Source organism: Crocodylus siamensis, chromosome 1, assembly GCF_052110815.1.
Source record: "Crocodylus siamensis isolate JL-2025a chromosome 1, ASM5211081v1, whole genome shotgun sequence".
Lineage (NCBI taxonomy): Eukaryota > Metazoa > Chordata > Crocodylia > Crocodylidae > Crocodylus > Crocodylus siamensis.
Window position 1 is genome coordinate 259,177,037 of NC_143395.1, and position 25,431 is coordinate 259,202,467.

Sequence of the window (25,431 nt, forward strand, 5' to 3'; positions counted from 1 at the left end):
CAGTATCCTTTAAAGGTCAATCAAGTCTTCCAAACACTTTAGTTTCATGCAGGTAAGTAATTTGATTGAAGTTAATGATACTACATATGGTACAAAGTTGGTCACATGTACAGGTGTTTGTCAAATCAGGGCTTGAGAACCATATTTTTTCAAGTCTATTCTAGTATGGGATTGCATAATAATGTTCACAGGGCAAAGCTTTATTAAAAGAATTTTATTTTAAAGTACAAAATGAATTTGACAGTTATGTGTTTTATCAGTAAAAGTGTTTAAGAGCTGGCTAGTCAAAAACTTGCCTGGGATGAGTTAGACAAGGATGAACCTGCCATGATCAGGGGGTTGGGTTAGATGTGGCCTGAGGTCCCTTCTCACCCTGTTTTTCTGATTATAAAATATACCATAATTTGAAGGTCTTTAAGCTGAATTTACCGTGCTCTGATTCCTAGGCTTTTGTGACATAAATTTTTAAAGTATATTTAGAAAGTCACTGCAACAAGCAGCCTACGGAACTCTTTATGAATAAATTAAAAAGTGGGGCTAGTGGTATGAAGGCAGGATGTGAAGTCAGGAATCCTGAGAACTGCTCCTAGCTCAAAAAGACATTGTTTATATGCCCTGGGATAACCAATTTAGGCAGCAGTTCCAGTCTTCAAGATCAGGGATCTACCAGTGTTGAGTGCTTTGAGAAACTAATTAAGGTCTTGTAAGGCCTCAGTAGTACAATTTTCCCATTTGCAACCTGTGGACTAATGGGTTTTATTTGCTCATCCTGCACTGCCAGGATTCATTGGTTTCAACTGTGCTGTGAAAATATAGTTCTGTGGGTGTTGCTGTTCTACTAGGCTTCAGGAAGCCCTGGGGGACCATTCTTCATGTCTCTGCCTACAGACTGATCCCTCCCAGCCCTTTTTTAACCTAACTGCTTTTCAGTTGCGCCAGAGGCAAGGCTCTCTTGGGGCCCTGCTCCACATTCAAATGAGAGCTGGGCAGAAACCAGATTTGGAATTGTTACACATTTCCGAGTACTAACTTTAGAGCTGGTTGGCTCTTTTTATAACTGGAGACGCAATTTGTTATTGTGTAGGAAGCACTTTGCACGCAGGGCACTTATTGCATGATGCACCAGTTAATAGTCTGATAAGTACTTTGCGCATGTGGCAGGTCTACACTCATTGTGCCATGCACCAGTTAGTTGTGTGATAGGTTACTTTGCCCTTGGGGCCAATCTGACTTTGCAGGCGTGCCCTAAATTTATTGTGTTACTCCCCAAGGAACTGTGTAATATATGGAACATGTAGCAGGGGCCTTACGGTCTTTTCCCACACCCGCTCTCCAAGGCAAGCAGTGACACCCCGTCCCACAGCCACGTTCACTACTTGGCAGCAGGACTACGACCTTGGCTCCAGGGCGGGGGAGGAGCCCTTCTGCGCACGCGCCGAGGCACGTAGGAGGGGGCGGAACCCTTGCGGCCGAGGTGTTGTTTCGCTGCCGAGGGGGGCTGGTTTTGTTGCCGGACGACAACATGGCGGCCTTCTCTCTCCGCGGATGTGCCCGGGCTGCGGCGCTCAAGGTAACTGTCTGGGCGTGATCCGGGTAGGGGAGTATATGTTGTGTTATATGTGCTGATGCATCTCATCATGTCCACGCCCTTTTCAAAAACCGAGATCTGCCCATGGGTGTTAGGGGAAGAGTAATTTTGGCATGTCCTGGGATAAACTGAGTGTGAGTCAGCAGTGTGCTATTGTGTTAGAAAAGCCAGTAGAAGCTTGGACAGTGTTAACAGGAGGGTCATACGCGAGGTATAGGCAGTCATTCTTGTATCCTGTATAGGAAGTCATTCTTGTATCCTGGTGAAGCTTCACCTTTGAGTAGGGTGTCCAGCTTTGTGTAGAAAGATGTAGACAACATGGGAAGAGGCTAATGGAGAGAAAATTATTAGCGGTTTAGAAAATATGGCATATAAGGAACAACTGTGATTTTTTTTTTTTAAAGTTTGGATAAGAGGATGGGGTTGAGGGATTTAATAACAGTCTTCAAATATAAAATATAAAAGGGTTTGTTATACAAAGGAAAGTTGTTATAAAGAGGATGGTGACCAGTTGCTGTCTGTCTACAGGACAAAAAATAAGGCTTTGACAAGAGCAATTTACATTAGCTATAAGGACAAGTTTCTTAACTGTGAGCGTGATTTAGTCTTGGAACACATTACGTAGAGAGGTTAACTTAACATTCAGTGTTAAGTTTAGGTTAACAAGCAGTGGTTGATTTGGATGGTGTAGGCTGGGATGATTCTGCTTTTGAGCAGGGGGATTGGACTAGGTGACCTCCTGATGTCCCTCCCAGCCATATTTTTCTATTATTCTAATACCACCCCACCCTCCAATCTGTGCAACAATGGTACTTAACTTTTTGGTGCCACAGGCCAGATGAGTGATGCGGGTCCAATCAAGCCTCAAGCTGACAGCTGATTCAGGACTCCATGCTGCCTCCCTCAACCCCATGACACCTAATTTGGGCCCTGTGCTGGCTCCTACTGGCCCCTGTGTACCTGGTTGGGGCCTGGGTCACCTCTGTGTGTCAGTCTAGCTTGTCAATCTGGCCTGTAGGGCTCCCTACAAGTCCAGAAATTTGGTGGCAAGGGAATGGCAATTGCTGTCACTGCTCTCCCACCATCAACTTTGTGCACCTATGGAAACTTCTGCAGGCCAGATGGCTTGGCTCTGTGGGCCGGATCTAGCCTGTGGGCTGGGGGTTGAGCATCCTTGCCCTACCACATTTACACTTGATTATGTTAAATTGGCTTCTTTTTGTAACAGTGGCTACTGCCCAGAACTGGACTAGAGATTAGGTCCATCACTGCACTAAGCTGCATTACAGTAACCTTTGGTAGAAATGGCAAACCAACTGCAAAAAAGGCCCTGAAACTTATCAGTCACAAGCTGTTCAGCTTTGTCTAGATGGGATAAAATGAGCATATGTTACAGCAGCTGTACCCAACAGTTTATCTTAAGAAGCAGGATAAACCAGCCTGTGCTGAACTTCAGTGGGCGACAGCTAGACTGGTAACAGTAGCAAAGTGACATTAGGGATCTCCGCACTGTGTTACACTCACTGCAGTGTCTGGGTTGTAGTCATATCCTTAATAAGTATATTCATGCTAAATATTGAAGATTTCATAACTGCAACTTGAGAACCTTCTGATATAATTGTATAACAAAAAAATCTTACAAATCCTAGTCTATCAAAAGTCATCTAGCTTATTGATTGATTTAGTTTGTCTGTTCAGGTAGAGCAGATGACTAGGCAGTGGAGACATGGTCAGTGGTTATTAATAGTAAATATGAGCCTCTAATATATGGCGGGAAGAGAAATAAGGGATGTGCAACGGACTTTTTGTTCAATATAAGAAAAATAGAAAAAATTCTGTCCCTTTGCTTCCCATTCCATTTGCCATCAGGCAAATGTTCATTCTACTGTAGGAGTCCCTGCAGAGGGGTCTGTAGGCAGGCATGTCAAACTCACTCTGGGCTGGATTTGGGACTCCTTGCAGACTGGATCTGATACAGGATGCTCCCAATTCCCAGTAGCCAGTGGTAGCCCAGTAGGCCAGAGGAAGTGACTCCATGGGCTGGATATGGTCTAGAGGATAGATCACAATGTTGCTTCCTATCAACACCAGTACATAGTAGAGATAAAGGAAGGCTGAATCTGGCTTTAACATGAAAAAGTAAATAGCATTGTATTGGTGCATCTGGCTAATGTATGGATGAGTGGAAGGATGGTGTAATGGGGACTGTGTGTCAGATGGGCTACAAAATCTGAATTGCTTCTCGTGCTGTAGTCCATACATTATAGAGAGTCCTTTAACATGTTCTGTTATAACAGCTGTAAAGTATTAAAAATTACCGTTTCTCATCTTAAACATGAAGTCACTAAATGTTCTCCGAGCCCCTGCTCCGTGGAGATGGCAGATACTATGCTGGGCAGGCCAGAGCAGCTCTGACAAGAGCAAGGGGTGTGGGGGAAGAGGTCAGCTTGGCTACCTTTCTCTCAGTCCCTCCTATGCAACTCTAGGGACTCATTTCCACTATAGTCTGAGAGTATCACATAAGCTGAGAAATTTATTAACTTCAAGGGTAGTATGGAGGAGAGAGATGTTAGGCTGCTTTCCTGTGTCTGTCTTCCTAACCCAGTGTGACTTTCCTGTTTCATCTTAATGCCCCCCTCCACCTCCTCCCACCTCACCCTTCCTGCTACATTTGATGCCTCTAGTAGTCCCTCACCTACTTCTAGAGAGTAGATAAAAGTGCCAAGCTGAATCCAGCATAAAGCATTAGATGCACATTCTGCCATTGGAGGATAATGACATTCTGCTGCCACCTGATCTCATTCATTCTGTAGCTCAAATGGTAGCAGTCCGTGCTAAGAAACTGTGGTTTAAATACTCCCTTATAAGAAAGCACCTAAGAAAACCTTTTTTTTTATCTTTGTTCTTTTGGAGGAAAAAAACTCAAGGAAATCCCATGTTAAGATGTTTTACATAATGTTATTTTGCCTGTTTGACTTTGCAAACTAAAGTTAAGGAATGCCTGAGTTGTGGTTGTTCATGAATCCCTAGTTCATCTTCCTTATGCATATGCATTATGATTTTTAATGAAGTGTTCACATACAACTTTCTTTCCATGACTGCTTCCTCATTCATTGTGCAGGTTGGGTGTAGTAGATAATCAACGTAAAGTTGCATGGTTAGATGTGTAAACCTGGCATTTCCCAGTGTTGACAGGTTTATCTTTGTAACCTAATAGTCTTTCAATATTTTAATATGGAATATAGTTTTTGGGTATATGAATATTAAAATGTGTCTGCTGTATAAATCCGTTCTGTAAGATGTGGTATGTATATTTGACATGCTACTGCCTTTTCTTGTTTTCTTCCATACTTATGACTAAATTGATTTAAATTAATTTTAACTGCAGATACTGGTATAAGTGGCATATATAGAAAGTAACAAAGTGTTTCTAGTTAAGGGCCTTGTTACACATTGGACTTTGAGCTGCTCAAATATTGATTAGTTAATGGTGACTCAAGTTTGGAGCAGTTGCACCTTAAAGCTAAAAACCTTCTCTGACTAACCCCCACCTACAGCCACTAGAGGGCTGGTTGATCTAGGCAGGGGTGTGAGAGATGGATTGAGGGGAAGGAAGGAGGAACATGAAGCTGGGAGGCAGAGAATTAATAGGATGGAGGTGGGTAATGAAATGGCAGGTGAAAAGGAAATGGTGGGGGGAGGTCAGCCACTGAAGAATAAAATAAAAAGAAGTAAGGAAAAAAATAATTTAAAATGAAATAGAGGCAGTAAATTTAAAAAAGGGTCTCATATTTTAATAATTTGGGATTTGGGGTGTGGGTTGTGCTTCCTGGGGTGGCTAGGAGGTGGGAGCAGCAAGAGAAGGAAGGTGCTTTTGTGGGAGTTGCTGCCCCTGCCATGGTAAAGGAAGTCCCACCTCATGTGGACCTGATCCAGCCCCCTACCTTCTCCCCTCCCACCCTAGAACCAGGCCATGCCCTGTGACCTGGCTAGCTGGCTAGCTGTCATGTGCTCTGCAGGCTGTTTGCATGGGGTTGCACCCTGGTGGTGGGAAGGCCACACCCCAAGGAGGGGGAGTTGACTTGGTGCCAGAACCCTAGGCAGTAGAGTTCAGGAGATAGAAATTTTTTTCCATACGGAATAGGAGGATGGGAGAAGGGGACACTGCATTTTGGGATGTTGGAAGACTGAAACTTGGACAGCTCATGTATGGGGAGCAGCCACACATTAATGGAATGCAAGCTGGGCAAGATGGATCCAGGGATAAACTTGCGCTGGAGTGGTGTAACTTTAAGATGCCTAACGTCCCAATGAGATCTCATAGGGCGCATCCAGACGAACACACACATGCTGCTTGCCCCATCTCAAACTCCTTTCAGGCAGGGCAAGAGGCACATGCAGGAATGAAAAAAGGTTCCCTGTGCTGCAAGTTTGCAGCATAGGGAGAAAATTAGACCCCTGGATATCCAGGGGTCTGAAAAAACTGCTCCACAGAAGAGCAGAGCAAGGCACGGTGCCAGACCATGCCAGGGAGTCAGTCCTCCAAAAGAGACACTCTGGTGTCAGCCACAGTGTCTCTTTGTTCTCTTGCTGACTCCAGCCCCTGGTGGTGTCCAAGGCAAGTGTGTGTGTGTGTGTGTGGGGGGGGAGTTGCGTTCATGTGTGTGGGTGGGTGAGGGGTGGCAGCAGGATGTGGGGGAGGTTGGGGAGTGGCAGGGGGGATGTCCCTGGGGCTGCGGGGGGGTATGGACCTGGCCCAGCCCCATGTGGCGCACAGACCCATGCCTCCCGGAGCTGTGTGACCTGCTCTAGTGCAAAGCCGAACTAGCGAGCCACACGGGGCTGGCCCGGGTCCCACTGCACCGCAGTGGGGCAGAGGCAGGACCTGGTGTGGGAACTGTGCACCACACCCAGCTGGGTCCTGCCCCTGGGGCCCCTCTGCTGCCCAGCCAGGCCAGGCCCTTGGTGGCAGGACCCGGCGCAGCATGCAGGGACTGCGTGCCAGGCCAGGTCCTGCTGCCATGGCTCAGAGCACTCCACTCCTGCTGCTGCTGCTGCTATAGGTAAGTTATGGGCCTTGGGTGGTGGTGGGGGGGCTGTGGCCCTCCAGGGTGCCTGGGGGGGGGGACATTCCATGTGCTGCAAGGGGTGGGGGCCAGGGGACCCACCCCTTCTGAGCAGCTCCCCCACAAGGTACCCTGCAACCACTGTCCCCCCAGTAATCACCCCACACCTACCCACACACCAACCCACATCCCTCCACACACACTGCCTTCCCTCCCCCCCGCTTCCAACAAACACCACACCCCCTATCACGTACCCATCATGTGTGAAGAAAACCAAAAGTACACATCAACACATAGGTATTTAAAATTTATCATGATGACAGAGACACTGGTAGGCTTCCACGTTGCTTTAACATTGTAAATATACCAGTAAAGCATTGGCCAACTGATTGCGCGCGCACTGTCTCTCTGTAGGGTATGTGTGTGTGTGTGGGTATGTGTGTAGAGTGGTTTTTTGTGTTAATTGTGGAAAAACATAGATTTGGGGGTATTTTTAAAAATGGATTTGGGATGCTGCTGCAGCAGTCCAGCTGGCACAAGGGGTAGTGTCCCCAGGTACCAAGTGGCCAGGCCCCAGAAGCTCCTGAGAGTGAGTAGCCCTGAACTGCTTGCCAGGGCAGCTTTTTGTACGGATGAGGCCAGGACAAGGCAGCTTTTTATACTGCTGGGGACAGCACAGGTACTGGCCCTGGGCTCTGGCTCCCCCAGCTGCAGATCCGGGAGGAGCCAGGGTTATTTTGCCCCAAGTGGCACAATTTGCTCCACAACAAAATGTATGTCAGAGCACGTGTGCTGAGGCAAAACGCTCTGGCTCAAATTTTCACCGCTTCAATTTGAGCTGCTGCAAGTGCACGTGTTTGCATGTGTGGATGTGTGGATGCACCCATAAAGATGAGGGTGGAATAGTTGTATCCAGAGAATTTCTGTTTGTTATTCCTGTTTGTACTGTACAGAAATCACCAGCTAACTGCAAATAAGAAAAACGGCAGATAACACAGCTTTTTCTTTTCCTAATCAAAAGATAACCAGTTTGTCTGGTTTGATGTTGCAGACTTTGCAGCTGGAAGCATCGGGACAACAAGGCCTCTTCCCATCTGTTTCACTTTGCACCAAGTCAGGAGGTTCAGCAAAAGGTCCAACAAACAGTAAGACATTTATTTTTCCTTATTTGATAATTGTATGCATCAGTCATAGAGATGCATGTCAAAATTAGTGCACGTCCAGTAGAAAGTTCACTTTTAATTTGGTATAAAAACAATTTGAGTAGCTTTTTATTCAGTAGAGTATTCACATTACAAGCTGCAGTTTGTTTGTCTCCCACATTATGTCACCATTTACACAACCTATCACAGAAACAGATTTTGATCCTACAGATCTTGATTGGTTCGGTTTGTCTGTTTGGGTAGAGCAGATGACTAGGCAGTGGAGACATGGTCAGTGGTTATTAATAGTAAATATGGGCCTCTAATATATGGCGGGAAGAGAAATAAGGGATGTGCAATGGACTTTTTGTTCAATATAAGAAAAATAGAAAAAATTCTGTCCCTTTGCTTCCCGTTCCATTTGCCATCAGGCAAATGTTCGTTCTACTGTAGAAGTCCCTGCGGAGGGGTCTGCAGAGGGCTCATCTAAACACCTGGCACTTTTAACATAATCTAAAAACCCCAGTGCTGTAGGAGTTTATAAAACTGCCCTAAGCCATGAGATAGCTACTCCTTACCATGTTTCATTTCCCCACTAGTCAGCAAACCAATAGAATTTAAATCCTTCACCCTCAACTGCATTAGCCTCTCCACCAGTGTCTAACTGAAGAGGGGGTTTTGAAGCATGCCCAGATTAGTGAAGGACTGCTAGCAATAGACTTGTATTGGGTATAAGCTGTCAGGATAACTTTCCTGTCCTTTCTTGCCTATCTCATTGCTGCAACTATATCTCAGACCTCACCTGTAGCATCTCAGCCATTGAGTTCTAGGGATGGGTTTGAGCAGATGCCACAGATAGTCCCAGGGTAGGAGATATATAAAAATTATTTGTGGGATGAGTCCAGTTAATTCACTGTTTATCTGTACTGAAAATGGGGAACGTACTGCATAATGTGGATCTAGACGTCAAATAGTCCTGTCATATTTCTGAATTTATTTGGGTATGGTGGGGTAGCCCATTATATGGAGGGATGCCTTTGGCAAGATCATAGTTATTTGCACCTGTTTCAGATAGTGCTTTGGAAGTACAGTTATGGCCCCTTTGTGGTAGGATTTGTCCATACGTAACAGAAAAATAGTCCCTGTTTGAAAGAGCTTGCAGAGTAAGTAATGTGTAGGACTGGGTATAGGTTTTGAAACATGTCAAAAAATTAGTCGTGTAAGCACAGATTGGTGAGACTGATGATTAGTGACCCAATTTAAAATTTAAAATCAGAGTTAGGGCTCTGACAGATATGCAGCTCCCCAGTCTAACTTATGGAACTTTACAGAAATTGCCATGAATTAGACTGACCCTCTCAACCCAACAGACATTCACTGTTGGAGGATCGTGGAGGATCAAGCTCTGCTTTTGGAGCCACTCCAGTTGAGAGAGGCTGTGTGTCTGCAGTCTCTTCCCCTAGCCCCACACTCTCTCTCCCAGCTCCAGTGCTGTCTCAGGATGGGAAGGGAAGAAGGAATGGACTTCCTTCCCCTTTCCATCCTGAACACAGCACCGGGGATGAGGCAGGACTGCTTCACCCCAGGCCTGCTCCCAGCATGCATTAGCAGAAGTTAATGAAGGTGCTCCACTTTAGAACACCTTCATCTGAACCCTCATGTAATTAAGTTTAATTTGTGCGGCGATTGGGCACAGCTGTAGAGTGTTTTAGTGGCTGATCGCACAACAAAATGTCACGTCTGTCAGTGTCCTTAAATTAGATCTGCATTACAGTTTTGCTGGCATACCTATGTTGGCCAGTAGTGTGAAAAAAATCACAGCAATGTCATCAAAACCCTGGGGGAGGAGTAGGCAGGAGGGTGGATGTAGCTATGTCAGTGGAAGAGGGTGTTCATCAGCTTAGCTTAGGATGTTCAGGAAGGTGAGGTATCTGTACTGGCTGACAAGAGCTTTTCTTGTCAGCATATGCTGTATCAAAGTGTGCTGGGACAGTTACAGTGGCACAGGTTCTGAAATGTAAGTGTTAAGTCTTTTATTTGTCTTTGCATAGTCCCCTTGACTTAATAATCATATGTATTAAAGAGATGTTAAAAAGAAACACCCCAAAAAGATTTCTTGAAAACAAATTCTCCCTAATTTCTAACCGTGAGTTTCTAAAATAATTTGTGGAAAAAAAGCTTGGGTACTTACTGAGAGAGTCTTTGCTGCTGCTGTTTCTAGTCCTGATTGATAATACACAGCATGATATACAGACTTGGGATATTTTAAATTAGTAGCTTCTATCAGCTTTGCATGGTATCTTTGTTTTTGGTATCACATATAAATGGTTATCAAATATAAATTGTTATCTAAGGTGTTCTGGAAACTATAGCTAAGTTATTTCAGTGGTGACTACCCCAGAATCTGTTGCATGTAATTCTCTGAAGAGAGCCTGAAAAGACCTATGAAACTATCTTCCCTTTAGTATTCTTCTCTTGCTTGTAGTGCAGGGGTGGGCAGCCTATGGCTCTGGAGCCACGTGTGGCTTTTCAGAACTTAATATGTGCCTCCTTGAATCTTAGCACAAGCACATGGTGCAAATGGAAATGGAAGCTGGTCCAAATAGAAGCTGGTCACAGTGTGCTTGTGCAAAGATTCAAAGAGGTGCATATTAACTTCTGAAGAGCTGCATGTGGCTTCAGAGCCGCAGGATGGCCACCCCTGTTCTAGTGTATGGTACTGTTCTTTAACAGTATAGCACATTGCTATTATTAGTTAAAATGTACTAAGTACAGCCTGTCTTTCAGATTCCAGTTTGAAGAGGTTAGGAAATTCTCCTTTGCTTTGGTGAAATGATCACACTTGCTACTGGAATGGGGAACATAAGTTTTTCATGGATGTGCTCTTCTATCCTGTCAAATTCAGAGCCTCTATTAGTGATATGAATGTTCTGTTTAAAATTTATATTGCTCATGGGGCTCAGTGGAGTCTATTGAATTCAGTAGTATCCAATGGGGGGACACAGGTCAGATGGTACAAACCGTGAAGTGTCTCAGTGTTGCTAGTGGTCCATGCTGCCCTTGCAAATATACTATTTTGTTCAGTTCCTGCTGTTCAGTGTCATTAATCTAACTACTTAAAAGATTTATTTTTGGTTTAATATGTGCTGAAAAATATAATATTTCACTGTTTTAACCTACATCTATTTTTTGGTCTTTAATGAAGTTTGGTATTAATGCTACAGTGACAAGACTTCAACATTGCTTCTGTCTTATCAGTTTCTTAAGATGCCCATTTATTAATAGTATTTCAGCTTGATTTGATTTGCCTTTTAGCTCTCCTGGGACACTTGTTCTGTAGCTTGACTCCTCCTGTGTAATTTATTCAAATCTGATAAGGTTGTATATTGTCTCACTTCTGTTAGTTGATTTTTAAATTTACACACCTATATCTTCCTTAATGTTTTAGCTCCCATGTTGCTAAAGGTTGACCTCTGTTCAGAATCATTATTTTATTGTTTCCTAAGAAATATCTGTAATTATAAATGATTGGTGGAAAGTGTGTGTTGAAATAATCCAATGCTCTGTGAGCTATATTGTACTATTAGACCCAAGTTACGCAGCATGGATTTCTATGTTACACGGCAGAGGTACATTAAACTACACGTCAAATTGGTAATTAAGCAGCTCCTTATGCAAGTGGGGTTTTGGTGCTTGCAGGTCCCAGTTCTTCCTGAAGTGGTCTCAGTTTTCACAAATATGGCTGTCCCATAGACCCCCTGCTACTTTTCCAACAGGCTACACACAGTTTTCCTGGGGTGGGTAGCAGCTTAGACGTTGCTGTTGTCATTCCAATTCCCCAGTCTGGACAGTAAAAGCTTAGCATCCATACTTCCCTCCTACCTCTCCCTCAGAGAAAGAAATGGGTGGCAGGTGCTCTTATTTTAATACAGATGCAGGGTCTGGAAGTTCACTGAGACTTTCCTGTGGAAAAAAAACACAGAATAAGGAAACAAGGCAGAAAAGTAAAAGCAAGTAGAGAGGCCTCACAGAGCATCAGAGGGGGCAGCATTTTATAGCTGAGTATGATATAAAGTTCTCTCTAACAACTTAGCAGGTAGTTACATGCACATTTGAACTCTTTATACAGGGGGTCCTGAGCAAATCCAAGGCTTGTGTCCATTTAAGCTTCATAAGTTTATTTTTTTTCTATTGCTTATGAAGATAACTGTTGCAGTGGAGCAGCTAACAGAATAATCATGCAGTAGTGAGTATGCTGCTTCTCCATACACGTACATTTATCTTTGTAGGTGCTGAACACTTTGCATTTGCTAATGAACTTTTTTATCCCTGAGATAGGAAGGGGGGTTTTATCCTGTTTTTACTGAAGAGAAACGGAGGCACAATGAGAGAGCGACTTTTCGGGGCTCTTGCAGGAAGTCTGACATAGCAAGGAACAGAAATGAGATCTCATAAGTTCCAATATGATAGTAGAAAAGAATATTTGATCCTAAATAGGGCTCTGGTTTTTATCTCTAATCAGCGTATAAAATGTAGTTATGTGTTCCACAATATCTGGCCACTTGTCACAGCGTTTTCAGTCTCTTCTCTTTAGTACCAGATCAGTTCAGAAACTTAAGGTTGGGTGTTTAGGAATACCAAATTAACAAAAGTGTCAGAAATGATAATATTCCTCTTTATGCCATTTCCTAGATATGGCACCACAGGAGAGCACCAATCTGCTAACCACCAAAACGACTGTTGAGTTTCCTAAAAAGTTGTCTCCTAGTTCTCACCCACCACCTGCAAATACGGGTATGACTATAGCTAGTCCTTACCCTGATGAAGCTTTAAAGTTAGCAGATGAAGATACGAGGAAATGCATGTCAAGGAAAACTTTGGCAGTGTTTCCTCAGAAAGAAACTCTGTCTTCACGTGAGGGGAAAGGTACTATCACAACAGCTCGAGGTCTGAATAAGAAGTTAGCTAAGGAAAAAAGCTCATCTTCATCCAGCTCTGATTCAGATTCTAGTTCTGATTCTGAAGAAGATAGTACTACAGATGTTGCCCTTAAAACCAAAGTGGCATTTCCAAGACTAGATCCCCACTCCTTTGAGAATGGGAAAGTGAAGAAAACAACATTGGTTAAACAGAGATTGTCCCAGAAAAGTGATGAAGAATATGCATCTACAAATAAATCTCTCATGTCAAAAATTGAGTTGCCCCACATCAAGCAGATACAGTCTGCTAAAACATCAACAACCAATGATGGAATAAAATCAAAACCAAGAGTGTCTACCATAAAACAAATATCAAAAAAAGTAGATAAACTGAAGCTAATTTCAGACATGCCTGATAAAAAAAGCCAAAAGCTAACAGAAGTCAGTCTTAAGAACACAAACCTCCTGAAGGAATCAGCCACTGAAGCCCAAGCTGCAGCTACACAGCTAAAAGATGTACCAGTAACTAAGGATACAAAGCCAAAGCTGACCTTAAGTGGAGAAGAAAGCAAGACAAAGATGCAGGAGCCTGAAACTCAAGAAATAGCTGCTTCTAAACTACACAAGGAACTTTTGAAAACTACAACAATGGCGGTAGACAGTACAGCAAAGAAAGAAACCACTCAAGAAGCAGGAACTCAGACTGAAATGAATGGCACTATACAGGGTACAGCTTTACATTATTTGAACTATATTGGCTCTTTTGGGGTTGGGGCTTGAAGTTGTGTAATTTTAAATAAGTCTTCAATGTCAGCTTTAATATGGATGCTCTATGTTCTGTATTTAAAGCTAGCTGATGTAGCACTGACTGTTACAGAGACTGTCATGCCTTGATGAAAAATTCTTGCTGTTAGGCTTTTAGATCAAGTATTGATAATGTGGCCTCCAATTGTTGCAATGGGAGGAAGCATTTTTAATTTCATTTTGTTTATTTTTGTTCACCCTTAGAATATTCTAACTAAAGTGCTAAGGGCTTTTTTTCATGATTTTGTTAGACCCATGTTGAGGACATCCAGTGGCCTCTGCCCCCTCTTAGGATTTACCTCCTTCTCCTGCCCTTGCAGTTGGTAGCTGCCTTCCCAATGAGCTGAATTGTACCACCATAACATTCATTCTGATGATAGCCCCTTTCTTTTTCTTTTTTTCAGACTGCAGATTGCACCAGACTTTGGGGTGGTACAGTGGGGTTCTAGACCCAGGACTTAAGTGTGAGACTGACTAGACTAATCAGAGAGCTGGATGTTGGGGCCAGCAAGATCTCGGGCTTAAACCAATCTTTAGCAGACGACAGTAGGGGATGGAAGGGTATATCAATGTCTGTCTGTGTTGTATGCTGTACCTTCCCCAGATCACCTCCCAGCTCCTTGTCCCTGTCATGCTTATGCTGACTGGTGATAATTGGGCTCATTAAATAATTCCATCCTCCATACACAAAGTTTCATGAGCCCAAACCAACAGGCTAGCTGTCTGATTGTTTCTACATTTCTCATACTCCAGGTAGATGAAATTATTCCTCCATACCAAGTTGCACAACACCATCTGCAGCACATGTTTGTTTCTTCTGACCCTGTCTAAGTGTTAAAAACTGTCCTGTATTCAAAGTTCAGAAATCTGGCCAGCCAAAAGCTAGTATGTTTGAGTTTAAAGAAATAACTCATGAGAAGAAAGCATAAATGTAAGACTGTTTGAAAAATCAGGATATTACTTATAATAGTCTTAAATGATAAATAAATCTTACTTAGCACTGTTCAGGATGTAGTGCTGAGCAAAAAGGCTAGAGACAGAAATTACATACAGACTGCTACAAGTGATCAGAAACTGGTTCAAATAGAAATTCGGTGCACATAAACTGCTTTCAAAATGGCCAAAACCGCTTTAAGATAAACCTGGTGGATGTAGTATCAGACTTAACTGATTAAGGTTCAGTTGATTTATTGAACTTGTCCCAGATCCCCTCTGTATTCAAGTTAACTCACAATCCCCCAGCATCCCAGGATGCTTTGCATCTCCCCTGCACCCCCCTGCATTGCAGGGTGGCTGGACTAGCCTTGGCCCAAGCTGTCTGCTCCAGCCCAGCCGGAAGCCATCCTCTAGCATCCCCTGGCTTCTGGCCTTGGCCACTAGAGGCATGTGGCTGCATTTCCAGAATCAAGAATAAATATCTGTTCGCTTGGTTATCAGTTGAATCTGCTCAGCTTAGACTAACCTGCAAAGATGGAATCGATTCAGCCTCAGGCTTTTTGACTGTCTGTACTTAGCCAAGGAGTATTGTAGTTTGAAAGGGACAGACAACCTATGATTTGACCTGCCTTTGACTTGTAAAATTCTTGGGGGTGATGACTTTGGATTCCAGTGCAGTCACCATCTACAAAAAAACTGGCATCTTTTTCTGTAATTCAGAAAAGGGAGCCTAAAAAAGCCTGCATACTTTCCCTGTCACTGTCCACATCTGATGCTTTGTCCACTTTCCATCACAATGCTATTGTTGAGGATCAAGCCTTTCAGCTTTTTCCATTCTCACAAAAAAGTTGATGCCTAGAAAACTGCAAGAACAGGCTCAGTTTACTTCCAGACAGGCAGAGGGGGGGCTTTATTCTCTGCTTTAAAGTGAAGTGTGTTCCATTCTCTTAACCAATACAGTATATATTTTAAACAGCAGCCCCTACAGTACCTGTGCTGTTTTACAGTGTAAATCTAAAGCAAGGTGAGGTTTATGTTTCCTTTTTGCCAGTATAGCTGTGTCAGTGAGGAGCATGAAAAAAAATGACTCCTTGCTGACATGTTGGCAAACTCCCCCTGGCTGACAGAGGGCTTCTGTTTGCTTGGCTTAGCTTATGTTCCTCCAGGAGTTTGGGGCAGCAAAAATGCTCCTACTGACACATGCTACATCTCCACAAGGGGGCTCTACCTGTGTAGCTTTAGCAGCAGAGGCTTTTCTAGTCTGGACAGGTTTTAACTTCTAGGTTCCTAATTTTCATTGATGTCAGTGGAGCAATCATTTAAAAGAATGTAACTGAAAGGAAAATCTGACTGCTTTATCACATTTACAGGCATCTTCTGTTTTGTTTTGTTTCAGTCTTTTTCAGTAAAAAGAAAAGTAACAGCTAATAGCTAACAGTCCATATTCACAAATTTTCTGTAATCTACATTTCTTTCCTACCTTTATTCCTTCGTGTGTCTGCAAGCTCCTCAGCTGACCAACATGCAAGACAAACTGAAGATATAAAAACAGTGCTTTGCTCCTTAGAAACATGGATGTTAGGGAAGCTTCATTCTTCAGAAGTAGGAATGCTAAAGAGCCAACAGAATTAATGTGCCATTAACTGTTGGTAAGTAAAATGAGCAGCAAAGGAATGCAGAAATGTACTCTGACTCACTTAACATCCTCTGGAGAGATCATTCTGCTTGAGAGCACAGCTGAAGTGTGAAGCATGGGGGAGGATCTTGGGGATAAAGTCATCTTTTGAGGAGCCAAGTACGTACGGTGCATTGTGGACAGGGAAAATGTGAGAGCTCATCCGCTTTTCTTCCTGAGCATCTGTCTTCTGCTTTAGAAGAACCCTGTCTTGCAGTTTGAATGTATTCTTTCCTGTGCTTGCTTATTCACGGAGCTGTTTTCAGCACAGACCGCAACAGCTGGGTCAAATATGTATGTAGTTGTTTCTCTTGTGAGCTTTATCCAGCTAGGAAATCCGGAAGGATGCCCTGGATTTTTTTTCCAAGTGCCCACCCCAGATTCTACCTGTCATTTAGTACAAATTGCTGTTTCGTAAACCTAACAAACGGTTTGTGTATGAAATGCAATGGGTGTTTTTGAATATCCAGTATTACTATGTGCCAACCGCAGAAGGATAAAAGTAAAGCAATAGATTTTCATTATGTGTTTGTTTAGTTTTAATTTTTAGTGTCAGATTTGTTGCATAACAAAATATATCAAGCTTCTGCCAGTGTCTAACACAAACCACCACCATATGCAAATGTATGTGGCTTTTCTGTTAGATTGCACTGACCTATCTTTCTGATTTTGTGTTTTATGCATACAAGAATGGATTTACATAGAATCAGTGAGTTGGAAGGGACCTAGACAGATCATCTAGTCCGACCCCCTAAAAGAATACTTTTGTTTCTGCTCTTGCTTTGTTCATAATTTCCCTATATGGTGAAGTCAGAAAGTCAAACAGAAACCTTTCTATAAGAAGTTCTGTTTAAGCTAACAAATTTTTAAAGCGTAGAAATTAGTGTCTGCTTGTAGTCAAAATTTTCTTTAAAAAAAAAGCTGACGTGATTTGAAAATAGACTGAGATCAAGTAAAAGGGGGAAGGGCTTAAAATATAAAGTTCTTGATTGGTTGTTGCATAATACAGCCATAATATAAATAACTTGAAATCCTTAATTATTGTTTTGTTAAATTAGATCAGCTTAGCTTTGTGAATTCTGCCATTTTTCCTCGTGTGAATGCTCAGTCTATAAAAATATCTAGTAGTTTTAATGCCTTTGTCTTGTGATTTGACATGATATATCAAGTGCAATACTCCTTTGCATCTTGTGGCTTGCTAAGTGTCCCACAGTTTTCTTCTGGCTGTGCTGAGGATTAGGAAGTGTAACCAATTGATGTCAGATATACATGAGGCAATATGTTAAAAGACAAGACGCCTGGGTATTTTCCCATTGATATTGACTTATTAGGGTTTGAAACACAAACATTTTAGCTACTTTTCCACTCTCTCCTATGTGTTAAGTAGCCATTTGAAATCCTGTAGTAGAGCAGATGAATAAATTCTGTGTTTTCTTCTAGAGCTCAGTGGTGCTTTGCTCTATTGTAAGGTACTAACAGATGTCTTGTAACTTTATCCTGGTGCTGAACTTGCTGATTTTTTTTTTTTGATTTTTTTTTTTTAATGTTCAGTCAATGAAGAGTCTCCAGTCTCCAGAGGACATTGACTCAGCGAGAAAGAATGTTGACTCTCTTCTAACATCAGTAGGTTCACTGGTTTTTGTTCTTGTTCCACAGAGATAAAAACGGCTGCTGCATCTGCTCCAGAGGAATTTGATAATTCAACCTACAAGAACCTCCAACATCATGAATATCATATGTATACCTTTGTGGATTTTGACGTATATCTGTCAAAATTCAGACAGCCTCAGCCATCTTCTGGAAGAATTTCCCCTTGGCAGTAAAAGAGAAGATTACAACAAATGTTCAGGCGTCTTGATAAATAGCTCTATTTGCACTACTGCAAAATCCATATTCAAATAAATCAGTTAACTTGCAGTAATTTATGCTTATGTTTGTGACAAGGTCATTTTGGCTGCTAGAGTTGCTTAGTTTGTGGTTAATATTGAACTCATTCATGATAATAATCCTAATCTTTTTTTTTTTTTTAAATAGCTTTTCTAGATCCTAGTGCACATTGACTGATAATAGGGAAGATCATTTCAGCTGACCTTCAGATATTGTTGACTCCAATATGTGACCTAGATTGTACTTTTTGATTAGTGTTTTCTGTTTTGAAGGAAATCAGTTATTATAATGTGCATCTGTTTGTCCAGAATTCACCATTGTATTAATTTTTTATTATTATTATTCTGATTGTGCCACATTGATGTGCTCATCACACATGAAGACTGAGTCCCAATGCTGAAGATCTTACCTATGTTGTGTATTTGAAGTTAGAACAGGGATGTTGGTTTGGCAAGGCAGTGTGGTACAGAACACTCTCCTGTGTAGCAACATGTGAACGTGGCTAAGTATAGAGGTTCAAAAAAGCCTGAGGCAGGAGTGCTCTAATTTTCATGCTTTACGCTTAAGTGCCATAGGCTAGGTTGGGAGGGAACGGAACAGACTTTCTTTTTGCAGGCAGGGGTAGGGGTGAAGCAGGGCATCAAGGGGAAAAGCTACTGAACCAGACAGTAAGGGGGAAAGCCCCTGGCTTGCAGGCTTGGCCCCTATTGTGCAGACCCCAGTTGGGTAGGGGGGCTTGATTTTTTTTCCCCCTCTCACCTGCACCCCATGCCTCCACCTGCTGAGCTAGGAAGCAAAGGCTTTGCTGCCTTAGCTCTATGACAGACCAGGGGCCCAGCTTGACCGAAGCAGGGATCGTGGGCAGAGGCTAGGCTAGCCTACCCACTCTATGAGAGAGGGTAGCAGGGATCTGCAAAGCATCTTGGGATTCCAGGGGACTGACCGAACTGGATGGGGTGGGAGGCTGGAATCCAGTACTGAAATTTCATAGACCAGTTTAACCAAAATCAGTTAAGTCTGATAATACTTCAGTCCAGGTCTATCTTAGACCGGGATCTGCCATCTGTCTGTGTGCATTTAACTTCTGTTTTGTTATGGGTTTAGACTGGTTTCCAATCACTTATACCAATTTATATGTAATTTCTGTCCCTAGTTTATAGGTCAGGGGTGGGCAGATTATGGCCAGATACAGCCTGCCGGGCAGTTTTCATCTGGCTTACGGGCAGGTGCCCATCAGTTAATTGCATCTGGCCCAGACAGTGGCTGCCCCTGATGTGCTCTGCATGGGGCCAAGCCCTGCCCACTCCCACTTGGGCAGTGCCTTGCAGAAGCCAGTGACAGGGACAGGCCTGGTGAGCACCTACAGAAGCAGCTGGCAGCAGGGATGGACCCGGCGAGCACCTGCAGAAGCTGCCAGTGGCATCGGCAGTGTGGGACAGTCCTGTAAGGGGAGGCACATGCCCCCCCATACTTCCTCTACCAGTTGCCTATGGGATGGGGTGGGGGGCCACCATATGCACACCCCACTAAACCCACACACAAGCACACCCAAACCCTCCCCCACAAACCCTACACCTCCCCCCATATGCATCCCACCTCCCCACAACCATATCCCACTATCCCCCCTGCACACAATATTGAAGAGTAAAACTTTATTTTGAGCTATTATGCCATTGCTTCTATATACAAACATGCATAAATCAGAAGGGAGGAATAGACTGCAATCGGACCTAAACAGGTTACAAGGGTGGGCGGATGAGAATAGGATGGGATTCAACACTATGCCCGTCAGTCTTACTTCAATCCTAGGGAAACTCTGAGAAGATCATCATGGAGCACATCTGCGATGGGCTGGCCTCAGAGATGATGCTCAAGGGCAACCAGCATGGCTGCATTAGGGGCAAGTCATTGCCTTTTATGATCAGGTCACAAAAGCATTGGATGCAGGTGTTGCCATGGATGTAGTCTTTCTGGACTTCAGCAAGGCCTTTGACACCATCCTCATTAAAAAATTGGGCAACACTGGCATTGATGCCTACACAGTCAGATGGACTGCAGATTGGCTGAAGGATCGCACTCATAGGGTGGTGGCAGATGGGTCATATTTGACCTGGGGAGAAGTGGGCAGTGGAGTCCCCCGGGGCTCGGTCCTTGGGCCCGCGCTGTTCAATCTCTTTATCAGCTATTTGGACGAAAAGGTGAAAAGCAACCTGTTTAAATTCACCGATGATACCAAAATTTGGGGTGAGGTGAGCACGCTAGTAGGGAGGGAAAGACTGCAGCAAGACTTGGATAGCTTACAGGGGTGGGCTAGCAAAAACAGGATGTGCTTCAACACTGACAAGTGCAGGGTGCGGCACTTGGGCAGTAGTAATCAGCAGCACACTTGTAAGATGGGGAACTCCCTTCTTGAGAGCACGGAGGCAGAAAGGGATCTTGGAGTCATTACTGACTCCAAGATGAACATGGGCTGACAATGTGAGGTCACGGTTGGCAGGGCTAACTGGACCTTGTCATGCATCCACAGGTGCATCTCTAGCAGGGACAAGGAGGTGATCCTCCCCCTCTGTGCAACACTGGTCGGGCCACAGCTGGAGTACTGTGTCCAGTTCTGTGCATCCCACTTCAGGAGGGATGTGGACAACATTGAGAGGGTCCAGAGGAGGACCACCCGCATGATCCGAGGACTACAGGGCGACCTTACAATGAGAGACTATGGGACCTGAATCTGTTCATCCTTCACAAGAGAAGGCTTGGGGGGGGACTTGGTAGCAGCCTATAAACTCACTAGGGGGGACCAGAAGGGTTTGGGAGAGACCTCGTTTCCCCTAGCACCTCCTGGCATGACAAGGAATAACGGCCACAAGTTGTTGGAGAGGAGGTTTAGATTAGACAGCCTTAACTTCACAGGGCGGCTAGGATCTGGAACCAACTTCCAAGGGAAGTGGTGTTGGCTCCTACCCTGGGGGTCTTTAAGAGGAGGCTTGATGCCTACCTAGCTGGGATCATTTGAGCCCAGTTTTTTCTCCTGCCCTGGCAGGGGGTCAGACTTGAAGATCTATAAGGTCCCTTCTGACCCTACTTCTATGATTCTATGAACACCGACAAGTGCAAAGTGATGCACTTGGGGAGGAACAATCGGCACCATACCTACAGGCTGGGGAACTCCATTCTTGTTAGTACAGAGGTGGAAAAGGATCTCGGAGTCATCGTTGACTCCAAGATGAACATGGGCCAGCACTGTGGGGATGCAGTCAGGAAGGCCAACCACAAGTTGTCATGCATCCACAGATGCATCTCAAGCAGGTCCAAGGTGGTGATCCTCCCCCTCTATGTGGCACTGGTCAGGCCGCAGCTGGAGTACTGCATCCAGTTCTGGGTGCCACACTTCAGGAGGGATGTGAGCAACATGGAGAGGGTCCAGAGGAGGGCCACTTGCATGATCGGGGGGCAGCAGGGCAGGCCCTACAAGGAGAGGCTACAGGACCTGAACTGTTCAGCCTCCACAAGAGAGGCTGAGGGGGGATCTAGTGGCCTGTTACAAAATAGGCAGGGGGGAACAGCAGGCATTGGGGGAGTCACTGTTCCCCCAAGCACCGCCAGGAGTGACCAGGAATAACGGTTACAAGCTGGTAAAGGGTAGATTTAGGCTAGACATCAGGAGGCGCTACTTCACGGTCAGGGCGGCTAGGTTCTGGAACCAACTTCCAAGAGAAGTGGCGCTGGCTCCTACCCTGGGGGTCTTTAAGAGGAGGCTAGATATACACCTTGCTGGGGTCGTTTGACCCCAGTACTCTTTCCTGCCATGGCAGGGGTCGGACTCGATGATCTACTCAGGTCCCTTCCGACCCTAGAAACTATGAAACTAGGACAAAATATTTTTTAAATAAAATTTAAATACATTATAATAAGATTTTTGAGTTTTAGTATACAAGTTGTTTTTTTCTGGTTCTAAGATAGCACTCCCCCAAAGGATGCCTTCTGGGGGTAAGAGAAGGGCCTTCTAGTGGCAAGATGGCAGCTAGGGGGTGAGACACCTGTCAAAGGGTGAGATGACTACCCTTACAGCTCTCGACCACTTGCCAAAACTCGTTAAGGAGCCCTCCAGCTGATATAATTGCCCACCCCTGCTGTAGGTGTTGCTCATTTCTCTGTATGGTACCCCACAAGATGAAGTACACTGAACTAAAGGTGCATGACAGAAAGTCAGAACAGAGTTACTCCTTTAGTTGGTCTTAGGTTTTTACAGGTTCTTGGAAATAATCAAGGTTAGTACAAGTTCTTGGAAACAAGGTATTGTTTGAGGGGACATCAGTTAGACAATTCTTAATTGGTTACACTACACTGATTTCTTTTTTAGGGATATCTTATTTCTATGTGTAGAACTGAATATTTAATTTCAGATATGGCAGCAATCATGTATATCAGCTCTTTGCACAGATAGAGCTCGGGTGCATAGCAATGGAGTTATGTTAAAGTTTTCACCATTTGCTAGAATAAAAGGGAAGGCAGCTGTCCCCTCTCACTTTATAATCTATATGAGGTGAGGAAAACTAAAATTTCTCAATCCAGATGCTCTGATAATGGTTACACTTACTCCAGTAAACTTTTTATTTTCATCCTCTTAATAAACATGTTCTACCCACTGGAAAATTGCCTTAATGACTGCCAGCTGCTCTGGGTTTAGCTCCACTGTGGGTTCTTATTCATTCTTTTTTTAAAAATTAATTGGCCTTTAAGAAGAACTTGCAGCAAACCCTGAGTTTTCCATTACCTGTTTCTACACTTACAAAGAGTGGAACAAGTTTGATCAAAGGTAAAATGAAGTCAGTCAGTGGACAATCTGGATATTGGCCATAAATCCCTGGGTGCCATTAGCAGTGCAGCTATTTATATCCTAACCCACCAAAACTAATTTGAAAAAGCATTGCATAACTATAATGAAAGCAATCAAGAGATATGCATAAATCTGTTGCTTAAATTTTTAGGTCAGGAACCAAGAAGACAGTTTTATTTGCTTGTAAAATGGAGCTAAGATGCGTATTATTTAATCCTTCATTAACTGTGAAATTTAAAATGCAGCAAATGTACAAATCCACCTGGTAGTAAAGAGCCTAGAGAGTCATTTTTAATGCACAAGTGATGCATCAAGGTTCTCTTGTAACACATGTTGTACTTGGAAACCAAATATAATGTACCTATAAGAAGGAAAGGAGTGTGCTGTTGCTAACAAAAACATGAAAAGGTAAGTATTTGTAGTTCCAAAATGAGCTCTATGAGGCCTCCTGTCAATGAGTTTTGTCATCAAAGTAAATGGGTGCAGAACTGAGACCTAAATGCCTTATCAAGTGTATATAATCAATAGTGCTATCTCTAAATACCAATAAAGCAAGGTATTAGTATTTTAGTGACATACGAATGCTGTAAATCATGAGCTATGGCTTGAGCAGGGTAAAAACACAGTATAGGACAGCACTACAGACTTTAGATTTGGTAAGTACTGTACCATTTTGGTTCCATGGGCCACATGAAAAGAGTGGGGCCATCTGTGGGTTGGATCAGACCCCGTGCCCCCAGATCATTGTCGTGTGTCATACCTCATGACCAGATGGGGACCCCATACTACCCCTGTCCAGCCCCACGTGGCCATGTGTCACTCTTGCCTGGCCCAACACACTGGGATCAGGCCCTGCACACCCAGCCTATCTAGTTCATGTGCCCACAGTCTGCAAGGCTCCCCACAGTTATGTGGGTATACCCTGGGCTGGATAACCTGGTGCTGGGGGCCAGATCCGGCTAGTGGGCTGGGAGTTGAGGATCCCTGGGTATAGACAGGAACTTCTGGGAATAGGGACTGCTTATTTTGTGTACTCCATAGCCCCCTGTCTGCTAAAAATAAGTGACTGAAGGCATACTCCTTCTGGTCCTGCTGCCCTTGAAGTTGATAGGAATCTGCCACATAAATCAGTGTGGACAGGATTAGGCTTTTGTAATTGTGAGCAAAGTGTCACAGAAAGAGCACACAGAGAATGCCTTTTTGACTATGTGGCACAGTGTAAGTAAATATCAGATGCTGACCTTCTTTGCCTCACCTCCTGTAAAGGTCATAGCTGGAGTAGCTTCACAGCTATTCTAGTACATATATTCATTTACAGCCAGTGTATTGATCTAGCCTTAAAAATAGAGATTTTCTTTGCTGCTGTATGCTTTCTACCATCACCATAGAAATACTCCATCCTAAATTTTATGGAAACAGCTTGGATTTCTTGAAAATATTTAGTTCAGATCATATTTTCTGTGTACATTTCCTTCATGTATGAAAAAAAATTGAAAGTACTTCTTTGTTTGAGAATAAATTACTATATATTAATTTTTCAGGTTGCTAACCTATTTTGTGGCTTATAATGCACAATGTGTTATACCATGGCAGCATACAAGATAGGCATACATCCCATTGTACGGACACTCATCAGCAATAGCATAGTCCCTGTCTGAAGAATTTATAATGTAGGCTATTTATGGAGCTCAGTAATGGCTCCAAAAGTAAGACAGTTTGGGCCAGAAATTAAGCTCTGTACAAACAGGCAAGTTCTACAGAATGCAGACCACACTTCACAAGCAGTGTTTGTAATCCAAATGTTACAGCATTGTGGTACTATTTAGGAATATGAAGGTGAGATTCAATTTCCTGTAACTGAAAATTGAAACACTTTTATTTTCATGGCCTCTGATGCAAAAGGTAGCATAAAGGCAAATAATGTTTTTAAAAATCAGCGGTGATAATTGAAGTTCTTAGTAAAAAAATAGTGTGAAGACTTTTGAAGTCAGGAGACAGCTAGGTATGCAAACATAACACCAATGCAGTCAACTAAATCATATTCAAAATGTGTTAAATAGAGTGGGGGTGGCGGAAGGGGGGGAAGAGTGGGGTTGTTTTTTTTTAAAGCTAATTTTCTTCCGGAGGGTGGGCTTCATTTCCAAGCGCTACACAAAAAAAACAAAACAAAAAAACAGTCTCCACTGTTCAAAGTGAATGGTTTCTTAAAAACTTTCATAATCCCTAGCATGTAGGTTTTGGACTCTGTATCGTATTACCAAGATGCCATCAACTAAGCTGCTTTTACATGAGTATTGAGACTGATTTTTTTTCTTGTCTGCAATTAAAAAGATAATGAAAATACCAGTGCTTTTCCCAAGCATTTAGGACTGTCTGAGGAAGATGGGTAATTCCTTAAATAGCTCATGTTCTTTCCTCCACTAATACCAGCAGATGAGAGCCAAGACTGTCTGAGCCTTCTAGAGATGTGTGGAAGAAGAGGAATGCCAGATCTGTGACATGCTTGGAACTCTTCCAGTGCCCTTCAGCTAGTATTCTGTGGGATTTATGCTGCTGTATTTGGGAGACGGGAGCAGG

The 25,431-nt window shown here is 43.4% G+C and overlaps 1 protein-coding gene across 1 annotated transcript; it reads left to right on the plus strand.

Annotated features, from left to right (window-relative positions):
* The first annotated feature begins 1,437 nt into the window (after positions 1 to 1,437).
* On the plus strand, positions 1,438 to 24,387 carry NDUFV3 (NADH:ubiquinone oxidoreductase subunit V3). Its single transcript, XM_090061368.1, has 4 exons — positions 1,438 to 1,570; positions 7,706 to 7,799; positions 12,489 to 13,442; positions 17,787 to 24,387. The coding sequence occupies exons 1-4, from the start codon at positions 1,523 to 1,525 to the stop codon at positions 17,951 to 17,953; spliced, it is 1,263 nt and encodes a 420-aa protein (XP_089917494.1). The 5' UTR covers positions 1,438 to 1,522; the 3' UTR covers positions 17,954 to 24,387.
* Positions 24,388 to 25,431: the final 1,044 nt, after the last annotated feature.

Bases quoted from the DNA above. Each gene is read 5' to 3' on its own strand.
- NDUFV3 (XM_090061368.1), top strand. From the start codon at position 1,523: ATGGCGGCCTTCTCTCTCCGCGGATGTGCCCGGGCTGCGGCGCTCAAG. The intron at 1,571-7,705 runs GTAACTGTCTGG...TTGATGTTGCAG, and splicing joins CCCGGGCTGCGGCGCTCAAG to ACTTTGCAGCTGGAAGCATC. The intron at 13,443-17,786 runs GTACAGCTTTAC...CTTGTTCCACAG, and splicing joins AATGAATGGCACTATACAGG to AGATAAAAACGGCTGCTGCA.